General features: G+C 32.6%; 3 protein-coding genes across 3 annotated transcripts; 1 reads left to right on the plus strand and 2 right to left on the minus strand.

Moving 5' to 3' along the window:
* Positions 1-391: 391 nt before the first annotated feature.
* Positions 392-5,371, plus strand: LOC143147847 (odorant receptor Or2). The gene is made up of 6 exons (XM_076313516.1): positions 392-1,554; positions 2,050-2,591; positions 2,679-2,778; positions 2,851-2,958; positions 3,028-3,183; positions 3,275-5,371. Exons 1-6 carry the CDS (start codon positions 1,282-1,284, stop codon positions 3,341-3,343), a joined length of 1,248 nt encoding a protein of 415 aa, XP_076169631.1. The 5' UTR covers positions 392-1,281; the 3' UTR covers positions 3,344-5,371.
* Positions 3,338-6,107, minus strand: Yip2 (yippee interacting protein 2). The gene is made up of 8 exons (XM_076313529.1): positions 5,972-6,107; positions 5,082-5,248; positions 4,861-4,992; positions 4,511-4,775; positions 4,264-4,439; positions 3,972-4,172; positions 3,744-3,898; positions 3,338-3,674 (listed from the first exon to the last, which is right to left on the minus strand). The coding sequence occupies exons 1-8, from the start codon at positions 5,988-5,990 to the stop codon at positions 3,590-3,592; spliced, it is 1,200 nt and encodes a 399-aa protein (XP_076169644.1). The 5' UTR covers positions 5,991-6,107; the 3' UTR covers positions 3,338-3,589.
* Positions 6,108-6,995: 888 nt separating this feature from the next.
* LOC143147806 (E3 SUMO-protein ligase RanBP2) lies at positions 6,996-18,476 on the minus strand. Its single transcript, XM_076313418.1, has 11 exons — positions 18,259-18,476; positions 17,500-17,725; positions 16,434-16,610; positions 16,020-16,332; positions 10,325-15,837; positions 9,400-10,218; positions 9,100-9,330; positions 8,667-9,011; positions 7,386-7,777; positions 7,172-7,297; positions 6,996-7,097 (listed from the first exon to the last, which is right to left on the minus strand). Exons 1-11 carry the CDS (start codon positions 18,328-18,330, stop codon positions 7,044-7,046), a joined length of 8,268 nt encoding a protein of 2,755 aa, XP_076169533.1. The 5' UTR covers positions 18,331-18,476; the 3' UTR covers positions 6,996-7,043.
* Between the last annotated feature and the right edge of the window lie 449 nt (positions 18,477-18,925).

Raw genomic sequence — 18,925 nt, forward strand, 5'->3', positions numbered from 1 at the left:
AATCTCTACGTTTTAGAAGAGAGAAAGATTTGTCTTAATCGAAAGTTTATGCCTCAAGGATTGTAATGCTGAAGGTCCAAAATATCGAAAACTTATCATTTTTGATACATTAAAAAAAATATATTAGTATTTATTTTACGTTTTGTCATGATTGGTGCACACATATGCAATCAGACGCGTGCCAGCCGCTCCCCTCTCTGCTTGGTAATTTATCTATGCTAACAGTCTGTCTACTAAACTCGGGTTCAGTTATATCTAAGAAATACTGTCAGCGTTTCAGCGACGGAAATTACAATGATAATTTCTACTAAAAATATACTTTCTTTTATTAATACATATATAAACAGTATACGATTCATATTTTTTACATATGTTATACGTACGAATCAAACACCCATCCATATATCTCAAAAACTATGTTTTCAATATATTGAATCACTACGTATATTATCTTCGAGGTATAAACTTTCGATTAAGATAAACTCCTCTTCCCTCCTCATTACTCCAATAATTAAACCGAAGCCTTGGTCTTCAATAGCGCTGCAGAAAGATTGATTTATATTTCGCGATAAAATACGATTAAGTAGAAAAGCAAGAGAAACGGACAACGTGAATATAGACTACTATATTGCAAAATCTTATCTGTAATCTTGTGGTCTCTGGATTAAAATATTCTAACCCTATAATGCGAAATAATCGATAATCGATGCATCTAATCAAAATTAATATCGGAATAATTCCACGTGACATATATCGATAAATACTTCACTTTTGATTAGTCGAACAAATATCTGTTAACGAAACATCGATAAATGTTTGCAAAATACAACAAGCATACAATTTCGAACTTAACGGAGTTTAGGTTTATTACGTTTATTGCGCAGTTGGAATCGAAAACGAGAACATCTAACTGAACGGAATTCATAAGTGGGACTGTACTCCGATTTATAACATTTATCTTGGGATACACGTATCGATTTGTCGTTAAACATTAACAGCGATGTATCCTCTGTAATCTAACATAATGCAACTGTCCCTATCGAATAGCATTCAATTAAGTGGAAACACAAGAGAAACGGACAACGTGATTACAGACTACTATATCGCAAAATCTTACCTGTAATCTTGTGGTCTCTGGATTGACATATTCCAACCCTATAATGCGACGAAAACAAAAGCCAACAAGTATTCGATGTACTCGAAATTGTCCGACTGCATCGTCGTTGTCGAACATCGAAGTCTACAGTAAAATCGTGGCCCAAGTGGCTCGTATAAAAGAGGATGGTATTTGCGCCGAAACAAACAGGGTTGAGAAATATTACACCGAACAAACATTTGAAAATTAGCCTGTCAATGATTTACTACATGGGCATGTGGCCCACGCAGGTCAAATATTCACATTTGTATATTCTGTACACTGTCTGCAACTTCATTTTTTTGTTAGGGATTCAACTTATCACTGAATTGGCATATTTTATCGTGAATTGGGGAAATATGGAAAAACTAGTTGCAAGTGCAACTCTTCTCATGACGAATGTTACCTATGTCTGTAAGGTAATTTTTATTTAACGCTTCTCGATCCACCCCGTTACTAAAATGTAAATATGTAAGCGCGAAGGTCAATTGCTATACCAATTAAAAAGCATTAAATATTTATGTTCATAAAGTTCTTTTAATATTGTTTATACAACTTTTATTAAAAAAAAAATCGATTGTTATTTAAAACGTTAAAGACATCCTTCCTCTCTTAAAAATGACAGGCAATTAGAAATCTGAAAAGTGCTTTGTGAATCACAATTTAAAGTAAGCAATATTTGTGCGAAGTCAACGAAACAATCTTTTTTATTTTTCAATGAGTGTTGATTTTTTAAAAAATTGATTTTAAATATTCCTCGTATTAATCGACTTTTTATATATTGTAAATACATGTGACAAATATGTAGTATATAGCAGAATATTTTTTTTTCTTTCCATTCGTTTGTATAAATTAATTTATTTATCTATCAAATTATAGATATTCGATTAGTCACGTATTATGTTTGCATGTAGGTAATGTTTCTTCTTTATCGACATAAACGTATTCAAGATCTTATAGACGTGACGAAAAGCAAAATATTTAACCGCGACAATGTGAAATACGAGTACATTGTGACGCATTATACTTGGCAAGGAATTTTTCATCACATTGCTTATCAGAGTCTCGGTGGAACGGCTGTACTTTGTTGGAGCTTTACGCCTATTGCAGATCTACTTGCAGGAAGATCTAAACAATTGCCAGTAGAAGGATGGTATCCCTATAACGTAACAGTTACGCCAGCTTTTGAGATTACTTCTTTGTATCAAGCAATAACGTGCGTTATCAGTTGTTTCAATAATGTGGCGATAGATACTCTGATAACAGGTTTTATCACGATTGCTTGTTGTCAGTTAACGCTTTTAAACCAGAACATTGCTTCGATGAATAGTGAAACCGAGAAACGATCAATCGATTCAAAAGATACCTTTGATGCCAACAAATCTACAGCGCATGCTCGCAATGAAACGTACGAAGATTTGAAACTCTGCGTCGTACATAGTAATATGATATTTGAGTGAGTCTATAAGTAAAAATAAAGATCTGCTTGTAGCACATGATTCTAATTATTTAAACCTGTAACCAAATTACCTAATACTTTCAGTTTCTTAAAAGAGATCCAGAGTATATTCGGCACTATAATATTCCTTCAGTTTCTAGTAAATTGTATTATTATCTGTTTAATAGCATTCAATATAACACAGGTATATTTTAATGGATTAATTGCTCTTTTATCCAATGTATGAAGTTGTGCTTTGCATTTATTACGTTCACAGATGAAAGTTTATATTCCGTCTGTTCTCTTTGGCATGGTTATGTATATGTCCTGTATGACATACCAAATATTTATATACTGCTGGCATGGAAACGAAATATATCTTCACGTACGTAATCGTCCTATAATATTTATTCATTCAAAGTAATAAAATTCTGCCCAAAAACCACATTTACAGAGCCTGAATATAATTTTTGCTGCCTATTCTAATGATTGGTGGCATAATACTAAAAATTTTAAGCGAGCTATACAAATCATAATATCAAGGGCCCAACGGCCTTGTATTTTAACCGTGGGAAATATAATGGAATTATCTTTACAGACTTTTGTTCGAGTAAGTGTATATACTTATAATGTTATAAATTCCTTTTTATTTATTCACGTTATCTTTTAGATTTTGCGTATGTCGTATTCCATTTTTACAGTGTTGCAAACTTCTTCAGAAACTTGAATTTGTTACGAAGTATAAAAAATTTCTCGTAGAAAAATATTAAAAAGTTTATATTTGTGTAAACATAGGTAAGCATATTACATTCTTATTAATATTGTAAATAGTATAATATAAAATTTATATCCGCATAAAAATATAGAAATATTTTTTTTTAATGTTTTTGTCATTGTGTATAATATATCAAAAATATAAAATTGAACAATTATTTGATAGTATACATATTTCTTGATATTCATTGATTTTAATTGCACAATTTATATCTTTTATCACAATTCATGATTATGAATTATTAAAGAGCTTCTACCATTACAGCTATTCCTTGACCTCCACCAATGCAGGCAGAACCAATTCCTAATTTTCCATTTTTTCGTCTTCTGTAAACCATTAAATTTTTATAGTTAGTATTTTCATTAATATTAAAAACGATTCTATTACCAACATACCTAAGTTCATGTACTAAGTGTGCAGTAATTCTACTACCAGATGCAGCCAATGGATGTCCAAGAGCAATAGCACCACCATCCACGTTTAACTTATTAATATCCAAATTGAGATCCTTAACACACGCTAGTGTCTGAGCTCCAAAAGCTTCGTTAATCTAGTTGAATAAAAAATACGATTTTAATTTACATAAAAAAATGAATAAATATTACATTTTTCAAAACTTCTACCTCTACAAGTTCAATATCATCGAGCCTTTTATTTGTGATTTTAAGAAGTTGTTTAATGGCTGGTACAGGACCAATTCCCATAATACTAGGATCTACACCTACAACTGCATAGCCTAACAAACGTGCCAATGGTGTAAGTCCTTCTGTTTTAACAGCTTCTTCGCTAGCTAAAACCACGGCCCCCGCACCATCACAAACACCCTGCAAAATCATAATATTGATATATGTAGAAAATACGAAGTATAATTATAACATACTACAGTTAATTTCAAAAAAGTATAACTTAACACACCGACGCGGAACCTGCTGTAACTAAACCTTCTTTCTTAAAAACAGGAGCTAATTTAGCTAAACTTTGAAGAGTCGTTTGAGGACGTGGATGTTCATCTGTGTCAACGACAACATCTTGTTTTTTCACCCTCACAGTTACAGGTGCAAGTTCCTCTTTGAAGCGACCAGCATCATTGGCTAAAATAAGTGAAACTCATTCTTAATATCTAATGTAAACAATATAGGTTTTAACAGTAGTAGGTGTTTACCAGCTTTCCATAGCTGTTGACTTCTTAGAGCAAATTCATCTACTTCTTCTCTTTTTAAACTATATTGAGATCCAAGCTTTTCTGCAGTCATACCCATGGGTAAATTGCAGTAAGTATCTAATAATCCAAGCCATAAACTATCCTCAAATTCATGCGTTTGCCCTAAAACTGTACCAAAACGAACATTTCTTATAACAAAAGGAGCTTGACTCATATTTTCTACACCTCCTGTTAGAACCACTTTAGACTCTCCTGTTAAAATATTCTGAAAGTTATAAACATTAACATTTATCATAAATAAATTACATTATATAATTTTTCTAACAGAATAGTGTTATACAAATTTTTACCTGTGCACCATTGACTATTGACTGAAATCCAGAACCACATAATCTGTTAACTGAAAAAGCTGGCTTATCCAAAGGTACTCCAGACTTCAATGCAACGTGACGTGCCAAGAAACCTCCATCGCTTGATGATAGCTTCAAAGACACAATCATAAACATTAATTAAAAAAAATATTTGATTGTTTTAAAAACTACATATATATATTTGCTAATTATATACATACAGCAAATACATGACCAAAAATAACACTGTCTACTTTTTCAGGTTTTAATCCTGCAGATTGTAGAGCAGCTGATGCAGCAACCACTGATAAATCAGTTGCACTTTTGTTGGTAAATACACCACCCATCGTACCAAATGGAGTACGTTTTGCAGCAACAATAAAAATACCTACAACATACAAGGTACACGTAAGTAATACTTTTATATATTATATTAGTATATTAAACTTAGATACTAATAAGTTTTAATATACAGTTTAATATTTATTTTAACGATTTTCTACAAATGAGTAGCTTATTTATCATTTATATGGCTCTTCTATTCTTCGTATATTGAATGAGAACCACTGACATCATTGTAAGAATTCTGAGTACAAAGATCAAAAACCAATCTTGTCAAATTTAGCATAAATATAAGATAAATATAATGAAGTAAAAAAATAAATATTTGTCATTTCACTTTGCTATGTTATTGAATGCATATATTATTAAATATTAATATTGTATAAATCCCACTTTGTTTAAATACATACATTATATAAGTATAATATATTTATTTATACAAAATAGTTATATTTTTGTCATAAAAGTTACGATCATGTACATATTTATTTGTATTTCTACACAAAATGAAGTTTCCAAAATATATCGAATGTTTTTCTATACAAATTTTTCTTTATGAAACTGATCATTTTTTTTCTCTCAATCGATTAGAATACTTAATTGAAAGAAGCATAATTTAAAAATGGAAAATTATTTTATAAATAAAGCGTCAAATGTTTATTTATTACATATAACATTTAAAGTGAAAGAAAATAAGCTAATGACAAACTACAAAACTTGAACAAGCAGTTTTTATTCCAGTACAATAAATTTACAAGCTTTTACGTACCTTTCGTTGCAATGGACATCGTGCTAGCAAAATCTTTTGTTGCAATAATCAAACTAAATACACTGAGAAGGTCCAAACCTTACGCCAAACCTTATCGTAATCCGGTTCAGTTCAAAGTATAACTACTTTTTTGATGCAGCTACATCGTGAAGGTAGAGTGGGGATTACTTCAATGACGTTACACCGATTTAATTATCCGTCATTTGTATGTTGCAAATACTGCAAACACTTTGTGCTCTTTATTATAATAAAGGATTTCACAAATATTAATCAACTTTTCGTAATATTACATGTTGAATTGAAATTAACAATTAAATATACAATACTTAAACATGTTTTTCAAAAAAATTTTTTATTTTCTTTTTCGTCGTTAAATATTATACACTATTTCGTGTAACACGTGTAATACTTCTTACGTCTTATCTTATTAATTTTTTAAATTAAATAATACAAAAAGCATAAAATCATGGTTTTAAAACTATTTATCTATTTAATTATGTATTCACGACAATGTACGTTTATGTATCCAATCGTGCGTTCAAATTTCTTCCATAATATCCTTGTATTTACTAGTTTTATCACAGGTAGATCGCTCAATGTTACTGTGCTGGTTGAGTATCCAAAATTCCGACTTAAATTCCCTTACAATAATTAATCCTCAATAATTATAATAAAACTTATTTTGATTATGTAAAATCTAAATAAGATACTCATAAATAATCTAAAAATAAAGAATATAATATTTCCCTTTAAAATTGTCTTTTACAAAATTCAAAAAATCCAGCATGTTTGGCACACCTTGTTTTATTAATTAAATATTTTACTCTATTATCAATTATCATGTATATATTCTTATAAGAAAGACATACTGAAGTTAAATAAAACTTCATTTGTTTTTCATTCACAAATTTTTAAATAATTTATACGATCATTAATTACGTCAGTGCATCCATAAAATGGACTGAATTAAAAATAACGTAACTTCTATAAATCGAATTTAGACTAAAATCAAATATTTGATGTATACAAGAGATACAATATCCTTTATTACAAGAAATCTTACAAGAAAACTTTATTCTTCAAGGTCTGGTTCATATAAATCTGCCTGTTTCGCATTTTCCACTCCCTGTTAAAATAAATGAATTATAATTTATCTTCGTCATTAATTCGCTTCCATACTTTACACGGACTCCTACTTACGGCTTGATAATGTTTGTACATTTGCTGCGCAACCTGAACGGAGGAAAAGATTGCTTTCAAAGTGCGTTTTTTTGTTGTTTTTAAAGCACAATCGATTGCTGCCCAAACACATTCTTTTCCATTCACCTTGCAAAAATAATAAAGTTTTCAACATCACAGATAGCCATTATAGAATTTTATAATAGGATGATAGATATAATCAATATATTTTTACCTCCATGTGTGTGTTCATACAGATAGATGTATTGCTTACGATTTCATTTGTCTCATCTGCCTTCAATATTATATTTTGTAAGTTATCAGAGTCATAATAAATAAATAAATTTCCTAAAGCCACAAGCTCCCATTTGGATTCTTTACTTTCTTTTGCAAGCAAAGTAGCTCTTTTTACAAAAATGCATAACTTATGTTCATTATATTCTTCTTCTTCTTCCTCTTCTTCTTCCTCTTCCTCTTCTTCTTCTTCTTCTTCATCTTCTTCTTCTTCTTCTTCTTCTTCTTCTTCCTCCTCCTTTTCTTCTTCTTCGTCTTCTATTTCATCACCTTCTTCATTTTCCTCCTCTTCTGGTTCTTCTACCACTGGGCCGTCTTCAGTACTTTTTTCACCTGCATTCATACAAATAATATGAATATGACATATAATATATAAATACTAAAAACAAGCGAATGTAATAGAGATGCTAGTTAAGCAAAAATGTACGTAAGCTTACTTGTTATTTGTGTTATGTTTATAAAATTACCTTATAAAATATACGCAGATATGTTTTGATATTTACTGAATACGTTTAGCAGTAAGACAAGTTTCTATGTTAGTTAGTTAAAAACAAATGTATAAATTGTGTTTTGTATTGTTACATTTTATTCGAGTGTTTAGCAATTAAAAGACTTATTCGTACAACTTACTTTATATAATCGATATATGCGAAAAAAAATTATGTATGAACTGTTAACAAATACATACACGATTATCAATAAAATTTGTTATAATAATACACTGACTTCGTAATAAAATTTTATTTATGATAAAGCTTAAAACATTTATATCTTTACACATCTTTCTTTCCTTTTAATTAGAAATATAAGAATTATTCGAAATGAAAAATGATTTAGTAAAACAATTTTACACATTTTTATATTAAGATTAAATATCACGATCACTTATCACAAGTATGCTGAAAATCAAATATATAGATCAAAAAATATTTATGAAGCATAACATGACATCTTTGAAAAAACAATGAAATGTTCCTTAAAGCCGATTTTCGTACGATTACTTTTCGTAGCCTATTTTATCACAAATTATAATGCTCTTACATAATAGTATGTTCTATAAGTAAAAATAAATCTATAATTAACATTGTTTAACGATAAAAAAAATATATGTATTTTATATTATGTATGTAACTTATGATGGATATACATGTATCATGCAGCCAGAAGCGATAATCATAAATTGAGGAAAGCATTATAAACAGGTTTGCATCTTATTCCTTACGAATTTCGCTTAGTGTTTGTTGAATTTTGTCGACTGTATCCTTAAACTTTGTGGCCAGTTCTGAAGTCTTAAATTTAACTGCTAGTTTTTCTACAGATGGTTGTTCTTCAGCATGATTCATGCCTGCCCAAATGTAAGCACGATCCGAAGTGGACAATCTGCTGAAGTTTATATCTGGTTTTAGCAGGAAATTGCATACCACTTTATAAACTTGATCTCTACGCAACAATAATCTGTAAGTTCCATGTTCTGTGTGGTGTAAAATTTTCATTTCTCCAATACCCCTCTCTTTCCATTCATGTTCTACGTTGTTATACCTATATAATTTGGCTCTTTCACAAAATACTGTAACATAAACATAATCATTTAACCGCTAATGTTGACATTAGTTATCAGCATTTTCTTCTTTCAAATAGTTAAATGAATTCCATACCTTTCTCTTCATCTTCTTCTCCAGTATGCACCTCAATAACATCGGGTAACGGTATGATAGGCTCAAAATGAGGATCGTGCTCTTGTTCATTTTCATTTTCAGCACTCCCTTCTTTTTTCTCAGCATTTTTTTCTTGCCCGCCATCCTTCGTTTTTTGAGCGTGTTTATTGGCAACCGATGATTTAGAACTAAACACAGCTGACCCAGCACCAGAAAAAGAAAAGTTTGGATCTACAAAAAAGATATATAATTAATCTTTAATTCTCTAAATTATCATTGGTTTATCTTAAAACGCTATACCTATTTTAAATGTTTGCTGTGGAGTTTTTGCCGCTAAGGCTGAGAATGATACGTCTGCCGCTGGAAGAAAACTAATACCACCTTCTTTTTGAGGTTCATTTTCTGATGTTTTTGTTTCGGAAATGTTCGTTACTTTAGTATTTGATATTCCAAAAGGTGATTCATTTGTACATGCGCCGAAGAGTGAATTAAATGGAAACGATGAGGACGTATTATCAAATACTGTATTAGTAGGTTTAACGGACGCTCCGAATAGACACGTTGTCGTAGTGTTTGTCACAAACGGAGACGAATTATTGGTAGTTGTTTCAGAACTAGTTTCAATTACAGGGCATCCAAAAATCGGAGCATTCGTACCAAATACAGTCGTTGCAGTGGTTGTAGTACTTGTAGCTGTTTTTGGCTGAAGGTTATAGCTATTTGAGAATATCGATTCCGGATTATTTGCACTAACATTGAAGGAACTAGGTTTAATTAATCCTTGACTGCCTTTTTTCGACGTTCCACCGAACATATTCTTTCCTGCATTCAAGTTGAATGGATTATCCGTCATAAATGCTCCGAATATGGATCCTGTAGATGTCGTTGATACTGGCGTACTGAAAGAAGACGAGGTGATAGATGTTGCTTGTCCCTGAGAAACCATAGGACTGCAGATTTTTAAATTTTCAACTGGCAGAATATTTTGTTCGTCGTTTGCAGGTTTCTGCATCTCACCAACGCTCGGCTGACTTTGGGACATTACAAACGAAAAGCCAGTCTTCTTGTCAGTCAACATTTCGGGATCACTGTTTCCAAATGGTATAGTGGAAGGAGTGACTGTGAAAAGAGAATTCGTTATAAATTATACTGTACTTATACCTTGTAGTCCAGATTTAGAAATAAACAGATTACAAAATTGTATTGTGCATACTTGTATCAGTACCTGAAATAGGTGTTGGAACAGGCGTTGTAACATTACTAACTGTGACACTTGTGCTATTAGTTTTTGTAGGAAATTGTATCGTAGACGTAGTAATTGTAGGTTTTCGACTCTCTATATCTGCTGTTTTTGATGCTGACGTTACTGTTACAGAACTTTCATCTGTGAATAACGGTATAGCTGGTTCCTTGCAGCCTCTACATCCAGGACAATCTGGTTTCTGTTTGTACGCATAAAAGTTTTCTGGGAGCTGCAATTTTAGGGCAGCGTCTTTTTCCTCGGGTGTTACTTTCATTTCGTACAAAACTTTTATATCTTGAGATGACGGAACTACTTCTGCTTTTGCTTCTGTCTTTGTCTCGACGGTTGAAGAGTATTTTATTCTCGCATCGTCGATTACAGTCTTGAAATTTTTCGCAATATCAGAAGTCTTAAACCGACATGCGAAAAGTGTATACTCGATTTCCCCTTCACTGTAATCGAAAGCATTCCACATCCATGTCTTTTCATCTTTCAGCTTTATTTCCAAATCAGGAAGGACAAAATGATTCAAACAGAGCTTCAAGATTTGCTCTCGTCTCATTATCAGTCTCAATTTGTCTGTTTGATTGTTTCGTAATAATTTAATGTCTCCTAAACCACGTTCTTTCCATTCACTCGCCACCTTATCGTACCTGAATAATTTTGCTCTATGACTGTAAAGGACTTCTTCATCTTCCTCGCCCGTTTTAACTTCAATTTTATCCGGTAACGGAATTATCGGTGAAAAGTGAATATCATCGCTCTCGACTACCTCCTCTTCGCTATTTTCACCTCCTCCAGATGACTTTGTTGGGGACTTGGCCACAAAATTAAAACCAAACGATTTTCTTGGCGATCCGAATGTGAATGTAGACTCTTTGTTTGTTGGTGTGCTTGGTCTTTGTTGCTTTCCGAACACGAAATCTGTTTTCGTCTCGGGTTCCGATTTCGCCGATGATGCGAATTTAAAATCGGTAGAAGTATCACTCGACGAGGATATTCGGAATGTAAATCCACTTTTACTTTTCTTACTAACATCTTGTGGGATGCCAAAAGTAAACGTTGGAGTAGCTCCGGTGGTAGAGGTACCTATCACAAAACCATCAGTTTTTGGTTTAGGTGGAATGGATGGATCTTTGGGTGTATCACAGGCGACGCAGTAATTATTCCCAATAGAATTAACGATCTCGCAACATTTGCATTTCCAAGAACTTTCTTTACTACCAGTCGCAGAAGGACGTAGCGTTTCACAAGCTAAGCATTTTGTATTTGTCGCTTCGTTTCTCGTATAACATGCGTTACACTCCCATGAACCAGATGGTGGTTTGAACATTTCGGCCAAGGAAACCTGTGCTTTATTTGTCTGCACATTTTTGGCCTTTTCCTGTTTTTTCAGATTCTCAGCGGAAACGCTATTTTTCACCATCTTTTGTTGGTTGTTAACAAGCGTATTATAGAATTGAGACGCCTGAGCGGACATTTTGAATGTCGCTGCAAACATTCCCGTTTTATTATCCGCTCCATACTGAATGGTCCAATTGACTGTGTTGCTACCGTTCTTGAATGTAAATGGCATCTTAGCTAAAACACTATAATTGTAACAAACTTTTGAATTGTTCTCTTCTATCATTTGTAATCGAATTCTACCAGTCTTGGAGTTCCACAAAATTTTCATCTGTCCAGTACCTCTATTATCCCACTGTTCTGTGTTATTATTATAATACTGAAGACTCACTTTATCTTCGGACAATAATTCCTCATGTTCAGTCGTCACATTTGTACCTTCAATACCTACAACAGCTGTATTCGGTGAAGGGGCATGTGATCTTCTAAGCGAGGGTTGAGTAATGCTTGTAGGAATACTTTTACTAGTAGTAACAGTCGTTGCCGTTGTAGCTTCCACCTGAGAAGGCGTAGTTGTTTTCGCGAACGAAAAGGTAGCCACTTGAGAGGTTTGTCCAGCGATCGCATTCTTCGGCGTTGCAGTTGTAGAACTTTCAACGGTTGTTACAGTTTTGTTAAATGTAAATGCCGCAAATGGACTGCCATTAGGTTTACTAGGAGCTTGCACAGTTTCGGAGGTAGCCACTTTTTGAATAATTGGCGTTGACGTAAATGAAAATCCACCAATAACTGTCGTTGCTGAATTAGTTTTTGATTTCTCCAATAAAATTTCCGAAGTCGTTATTTCAACAGGTTGTTTCTGACTTGTTTGTTCCACAGACTTCCCTTCCTTTTTCTCAACATTAGTCGCAGTTATGTCGACTTTGGTAGATGCTTTATCAGCAATTTCAACCGACTTATCAAAGGACTGAGCGAGACTTGCTTTAGCACTATCAAAATGCGATTTAAAGGAAATACCTTCTTCCACAGTTTTAAATTTAATACAAAACTTTTCCAGTTTTAATTCGCCATCGGAAAAATCGTGAGCAGCCCAAAACCAGGCATTTTTGTTGTTCGACTTGGCACTCAACTCCATATCCGGTGCCAAATAATGATTTGCACATACCTTTAATACTTGTTCTCTACGCATAAGTAAGCGGACCTTTCCTTCCTCGTTTCTGAGTAGTTTAACATTGCCGACGCCACGTTCTTTCCATTCATTCTCTACGAAACGGAACAATTTAGCTCTAGCGCAGAATAACGTTTCCTGGCCTTCTTCTCCAGTGGTGACCTTAACTTCTGCAGGCAATGGTATAACAGGAACAAAATCGGGTATTGGATCGTGTTCGTAATCTGAACTGTTTGGAGAACCCGCTGAGCAAATATTAGCATTATCCGTCTTTGGTGTCTCAGTCATTGAAATATTCACTGGAGTAGTCGTGAGAGTGGCTGCCAAAGGTGGAAGATTAACTGTCGTTGGTATAGTAGCTTGAGAAGGCATTGAAATTTGATAACAGTGGGGAACTGATTGTTCTATTGTGGCTGCTGTAGAAATACTTCCTTGTCTGAAATGTGGAGGAATCGTTACACTAAGTGTCGGTTGAACAACCGGTACTGTAGTCGGAAGAGTATCAGAAGTAGTGATAACAACATTAACTGGTGGTACTTTATTCACAGGTGCATCCTTTATAACCGTTTCGGTTTTCGCCGCTTCTGCCTTTTGAAGTAGAATAGTTTGCAACGATTGATTCGTTGGTGGCATCAAATCCGGCATTTGTGTTGGCAACCTTGTAAATAGGCTCTGTTGAAGTATGTTTTCTGGCATTTTTGGCCTGGTATTAGGATATAGCACTGGCATTGGATAAACATTTGGCGGATATAAAGAAGGAATAGGCTGTGCATTTGGATCGGCAAATGACATAGCTCCTGGATAATATCCCTGAAACGCAGCAGTTGGAGGATATACCAATTGAGAATACGGATGCCTATGTGATGCTGAAAACATATTTCCAGATATCGAGGATGCGGGACCTGATTGATTCATATTGTAATTCAAGTCGTTGTAATCTTCTTCACTTAAAATGCATAAATCTTCTTCAAGGGTGGGATTAACATTAACTGCTTGAGTATGTTGCCGTTGCATTTCTTTTCGCAACTCTGCTACTTCTTTTGCCAATTCCTCAACCTTCTCCAGTATATTCTTATTTTGTTCTGTTATCGATTGTATCATACTATCCTTTGCATGAAGCGTTTGATTAATTGCACGAATCTGAGCATCAAGACGTTCAGGACTTGGACGTGCTTCCGAACGACTTCGGGACAAATCCAATATGTCTTGATGTTGTGGTCTGTAAGGTGTACTAGTCTGCTTAAGGGTTCGAAGAACATTCCTTTGCGGTGTATTGAGCACATTGATTGAACTACTCAATCCTGTAAATGTTGGTAATGTGTTTGCATTCGATTGATCTGCAGCACTATGAGCAGAGGAATAACTTTCATCCGACATTCCGTCACATTCGTTTCTACTTAGGTCACCGCGTGACAAATCTGGATCAATTTTTTTCAATTTATTTTCTATATCAGCAATATGTGTGGAAAGTTCAGAATTCAAAGGATGCTTTGGATTTGTTCCTGGACTACGCAATCGATCTAAAGTTAAGTAAAAGCATTCTCTAGCTTTTGAAAGCATAATGATATGCTGCGATCTTATTTCCGATGTTAAACTTTCTTTCGGCATTGAACTAACAATTTCATCTGCAAGCATCTCATACATTTTTCCTTGTTGGAACGAAGCCTCCGGACATTTCAAGGCCTGTAATGCATCAATAGCTTTTTCATACTGTTTGGCTCGTACGTAACGCTGAGCCAGAAGTAATTTACCTTCTTCTAAAGCTTTAACTAATTCCGCACTATTCATTTCTTTTCCTTGATAATTGAAGAACTTTGAATTAGTCATACGAAGAATTTGATTATTTTGCAGTCTTTCGAGAAGCGGAATCGCATTTGACCAATACATTTCATAGCGTGCTTCTAAACTTGGTATTTCACTACTTTCCTGATCTGTTTCTCTTAACGTTTCTGCTCTATGGTGAAATATTCGTGCTAAATGAACTAGTAGAACAGGATGCAATCCGTGATTTCCGATACAACGAACGACTTCAAGAACTCGTTGCAATTCCAATCTTATTTCTCCAAGATCATCATCCAATGGTCTTTGTTTGTCCATAGAGTATACTTTGTAAGCAGAGGACCACCACTTTTCTTGAGCGCAAGTACAAAGAGTATTAGTAAGGTCTGCCGGCAATGTAGGCAATTTTTCAAAACTTAAGAACCCACTTATTTGTTGTTCTTCGATTTCTGCAGAAGCACAGAAAATTGCTGCATTTAAGAATGCGTCGATATCGAGACGACTTAAACTATCAGGAGATGCTTGATTTAGATTGAAGACGGAAAATTGTAATTCACAAAACACACGCGATGTTTGATTTGGATAGGGCTCGTTGCTTTTCTTATGTGAATTATGAGGTCGAGATCTTAAACCAAGCCAGACCTGATGATGCAGCGAATCTGGCCATACTTCCTCCGAGATTTCGTCGAATCGTTTTAGTTCATAATGCGAACATAAACGTAGTGGTGGATTTGATCCTGAGAAATTTGAAAAATATGATGTTGTTTTTCCATCCTTATACAATCGACCAATAAAAATCCTCTGATAAACTCTTTCTCGCCACAAATTCGTGCAAAAATTATCAATCTTATTCAACAGTTTTTTATTATCTCGATCATAATCTAGAAGTACATGACCAGCTTGACTACATCTATATGATCCTTCTCTGTACCATACGTGCACTTGATTCTTAAGTTGATTCTTCAAATGCATAGTCCATACAGCAGTGGGATCTATAGGTGTTATGTGTAATGCAGTTAAAAGAAGAGGTGCACACAATCGTCCTGCTTCAAACCAACAATCTTCTCCTGCTTTAGTTTTCCGGAAAAATAAACATGCCAGATGAAAATGTAACTGCCCCCACATGTGTAATAACATGTTTTCAATAAAAGTAGGATGATTAGAGATGTTTTTTGATTTAAATTCAGTTAAACTTTGATCAAAACTGCAACATAAATATTTTAATTGAGTGATATTAGATACCCACACCCACACCCACACATACAGAGAGAGAGAGAGAGAGAGAGAGAGAGAGAGAGAGAGAGAGAGAGAGAGAGAGAGAGAGAGAGAGAGAGAGCTATGTGTCATATTCTACTTATATAGCATTCTTAATGAAATCATTCTTACTTGAATACTGCTTGTGTAGCATCTGATATATTTTTTTTCTTTCTATAACCCTGTTCCTTCAAACAAAGTGCTGCATATCTTTCTAATACAGAAATGTAAAATATCCAAAATGTCCAATCTGACTGTTTACTCACTTTACACTCTACAAGTAATTTACTTAGTGACTGATACCAATCAATACTATTTCTATGACTGTGCTTTGCTTCGATTCCAGCAGCATGATTATACGCATCTTCGAGTCTATGATTACGTACATAGTGCTTCAATAATTTAACTTGAAGATCCACATCAGTCTGTCGTACTGATAATTCAGCTAGAAAAATTATATTAATATAACGAATAAATATAGCAATTGTTAATGTTAATCAAACTACAAACTATTGATAGGTACAGAATAAAAATTTTTCTACATACAAGTAATAAGTTTCTCCAGATCTTCATTGCTACCATTTGATTTTTCTCGGGTTAACATTTTCTCTTTCAATTTAAAAACTATTGAATGATGTGGAAATTTTTTATCAGCTCTTTCTACCCAATATTTAATTATATTCATATCCATTTTGACATCCTCATTAGTCAGAAGCTCACAAACTAATTGAAATAATGAAATATAATGTTAATGTTCATATATTACTATCAGAAAAATATAAATTTAAAATATTGAGTTGTTCCTTTTATGATCAAATTAAATAGAAACATTGTTAGTACAATCATATTGTTTATTTATGATAAGAACTATATCATAGTTCTCTATCTATATACAAAGTTTTATTAAAATCTATGCATAACATGTTATATAGTCTTCTTGTAAGTGTTTATCAGATAAATGAATCTATTCTATGATCATTTCATTATATTGTTATTGGTGCTACTTGTTGTTGTTACAACGATTAAAAGCACATGCTTGTGTTTATCTATTCCTACCTGTCAAGAACCTATAAGTGGTTTTTACCATTAGTACTTTTTAATGGAAAAAATATTAATAGTCTCTTAAATATAAGAAATAATTTTTTTCTCCTCAGGTATACTCTGTTACTTGTTTATTCTTATTTTTCCCTTATTAATATTTACCTTCTTTCTTGTTTATGGTGTAGATGTATATACTAATTAATTCATTATTTTATTTTCATTTATTGGTTCCAATTATCTTATGTTATGTATTTTTAAACATTTCTTATAAATTATTTAATATAAAAAAATTGATTTTATTCTTTTGTAACGTTATAATTTTTTACATCCATTTGATTCAAACACTTGACCCAGACCTATGAGTCTTATTATGATTCTAAATTTTTGCATGTATAATTGTTTTAGTTTCTTGTCTAATTTTGTTCCTAAATATGTAAACACTTGTACTAAAACGACCTAAACTCAAGATCAAAAAATTTATTATAAACAAACAATAATATCCTTGTACTAACTATTTTCATACTTAATTTGGTTTTCTAACTAACAATCAATTTTAATTTTATTTTTAAACCTTTCAAAACAAGATCATCTTGCTTCGGTTCTAATTCGAGGGATGTTTTATATTGCATGAAAGCTTCTTCCTTGTGTTTTAAAGCTTCAAGGGCTTGACCCAATAGTTTATAAGCCCCTGCACATCTATCTCGTATTTCCAAATAATTAGAAACATATTTTCTTGCAGATTCATAGTCTCCAACTTGATAATATAGCTTTGCTATGTTATAAGATCGAAGATTTTTCTATAAATTAATATAAAAGTAATATATACCAATTATACATAAATGTAATATTATTATATTATCTTTAAATTCTATTCCATATACAAATATACTTCTTTATAATATAATATTTTAAAATAAAAGAAAATGGTAAAATATTATGTTTTAATACATATAAACACTTTTATTTATTCCTGAAACACTACTGAAAACAACATGAGGTGAAAAATTATATCTTACTAAAGATACAATATCAATATTTTTTTTTAAATCATATTCCTATGTGATCCACAAAAAGTCGCTAAACCGTTATATAGAGGTTAATACATATATGTGTATGTATCGTTTTCAGAAACAAGTCAAGGTCTTCGGTACTATACAATACACTTAACATTAGATTAAAGCTGTTATATGTTAATATTTATATGAACTTCATTCAAAATATCAATATAATTGTTACAAAGATACCAGAGAACAATTGAGTGCAATATAATGAACCGTGATATCCGGCAATGTTTAGCAGTAACGACTTTTACGTAGAAAAATAACCTTACCTCCTCCGAGCTTTTAAGCTTGATAAAAATGTCTTTCACATGTCGGTCGACATCCTTCTTCGATCGAAACATTTTCAGAGGTCAATTCGAAGCTTTTCTCAACTTTTACGTGTCAAATTAATGTTCAATATTTGATTAAAATGAAATTACAAACACTATTATATGGTGTAAACTCCACGATAAAACTTCTCCCGTACCGCAGATCTCTTTCAAACGGTCTCATCGAAATCAGGAATGCCAACTTGTGCACTACCTTCTGAAATATATTTCAATTATACAACTTCATGGAATTTTATGTAGAAAATGATTAACATACTATGAATTTTATTTAATTTTTTTGTAAATTAAAATCATTGTTTTGGATTAGAAATACCTTATTAAAATTGTTGTGTATCGAAAATTGACATTGCATTATTAAGTGCAATCGGTGTGAAGTTATAAGTTTAATTCAAACTATAAAATGTAAAACAGGCAGACAACACAAAAACTTAACTAAATGTATTCCACAGATGGTAACCGGTATTTATCTTTGTTTTCTTTCGTTCAATGCACTCTTTTAAGAATAACGTTAAAAATAATGAATTCTTTTTACTTCAGAATGCAGTATCATAATTTATTTCGATTGTATGTAGAATATGTAATTCTTGCAATTAAAATTTAATCCAGT

This window comes from Ptiloglossa arizonensis, chromosome 1, assembly GCF_051014685.1.
Source record: "Ptiloglossa arizonensis isolate GNS036 chromosome 1, iyPtiAriz1_principal, whole genome shotgun sequence".
NCBI lineage: Eukaryota > Metazoa > Arthropoda > Insecta > Hymenoptera > Colletidae > Ptiloglossa > Ptiloglossa arizonensis.